This window comes from Etheostoma spectabile, chromosome 23 (genome assembly GCF_008692095.1).
Source record: "Etheostoma spectabile isolate EspeVRDwgs_2016 chromosome 23, UIUC_Espe_1.0, whole genome shotgun sequence".
NCBI classification, from domain to species: domain Eukaryota; kingdom Metazoa; phylum Chordata; class Actinopteri; order Perciformes; family Percidae; genus Etheostoma; species Etheostoma spectabile.
Genome location: NC_045755.1, coordinates 13,073,505 through 13,074,952, shown reverse-complemented (window position 1 = coordinate 13,074,952; position 1,448 = coordinate 13,073,505). Strand labels below are relative to the sequence as shown.

Genomic DNA, 1,448 nt, shown 5'->3' with positions numbered 1-1,448 from the left:
GTACTGCATCTGTAATATTTGTGTCTCTGTACCATTTTTCTTCATGTGGACATGAATAAATAGTTACAGTGTGTGTTATTTTACTTACCTGATAGGGCTCGTCTGTATTGATTCTCTCCCAATGACACGGAACAGGCAGGGCCAGATTATCACAAATAAACCTGACAGAATAAGTGAGAGAGAGACAAGAGGGGTAAGTAACTAAAGTGTTAAAACAGTATAAGACTAAATGCATTTTTGCGTTATGTTAATACACCAATTTCATTAAGGAAATTAAGTATAAAATAAAGAAAGAAAGCCTATTCTGAAATATCTGCGCCTGATGCACTTGCTCCTTGTGTTTTTTGGAGAGATCAAAGTTCAGGGTCCGCTGCAGGACATCTCCACACACGTGCTTGTACACTGACCTTTCATTTAAAGCAAGGTCTCTTTACTCTCAGCCTCACCTTGCCTGCTCCAATATAAATGTCTTTGCTTGATAAAAAGATGAATTCATTGTCAACCAATCTTACCTGAAGCCAGTTGCAGAGTGGAGGGAGCGTTTGATTGGCCGCTGCTTCCCTGTCGTTACATTTATCTGTCGCATCACTGGTGAGGAATTCAACAAAGATTAGAGCCACATTCCCGCACAATTTCTGAAACAGGATTACTTTGGACTCAAAATCTTTCCAAGAATTCTTGATTGCTTTATCTTTCATAATTCTGAGGGCTGAGTGTTTTCTATCTGATGAAGTACTTTATGTATAACTTCATCAGACATCATTGTTATCATACCTGAGAAGTCCAGTCTGTAGGTGTACTTGGCTGTGTAGAATTCCATGACACCTCGTTGGTTTCTGTTGTAGCACTGCTCAATCTGAGAACTAGTCACAGAGCAGGCTGCGCTTGGATCAATCTGACAGGGAAAATGAAAACTATAATTTGACTAATGAAACAGAAATTTAAGTCGATGATCAGTTCATCGTTTAAGTAATTTTTCAAGTAAAAGGGCAAACGTTTGTTTTGGTTTGGTGGTACTTTGTTGTGTGAGCATTTGCCACTGAGAGGAAATTGAGTATTGTCTCTTGGGCTGTTGGTCAGACAAAACAATAAATTTGAACATGTCACATTTAAGTAAAGCGTTTTTACCGTGACATCATGAAATGTTGTTTTGTCATACCAACAGTCCAAACCCCCCCACCCCCACCCAAAAAAAGGAACAAAATAAGGACAAATAAAGCAGTGAATTCTCACTTTTGTACCATCAAATGGTTGGCATTTTTTATAATAAAAAAAAATGTTTTGACCAATGAATCGATTATGGACTGATCAATTATTTGACAAAGCATTGCAGCTCCACTAATGTTGAACATACATTTAGATGTTAATGGCAGATTGGTAATTAACAAGGCAATCGGACTAACAGTAGCCTATATGGACCCATAATAATTGGCGCAACCCGAAGACTA

General features: G+C 38.1%; 1 protein-coding gene across 3 annotated transcripts in view; it reads right to left on the bottom strand.

Moving 5' to 3' along the window:
* The window catches only part of LOC116673173 (protein mono-ADP-ribosyltransferase PARP11), a gene marked incomplete at its 5' end in the record, with an annotated part of 3,840 nt that overhangs the window by 1,547 nt on the left and 845 nt on the right, over positions 1 to 1,448 (bottom strand). For all 3 annotated transcript variants that reach the window (XM_032505342.1, XM_032505343.1, XM_032505344.1), the window contains 3 exon segments: positions 89 to 161; positions 513 to 588; positions 775 to 895. In XM_032505342.1, coding sequence (XP_032361233.1) covers positions 89 to 161; positions 513 to 588; positions 775 to 895 — 270 coding nt within the window.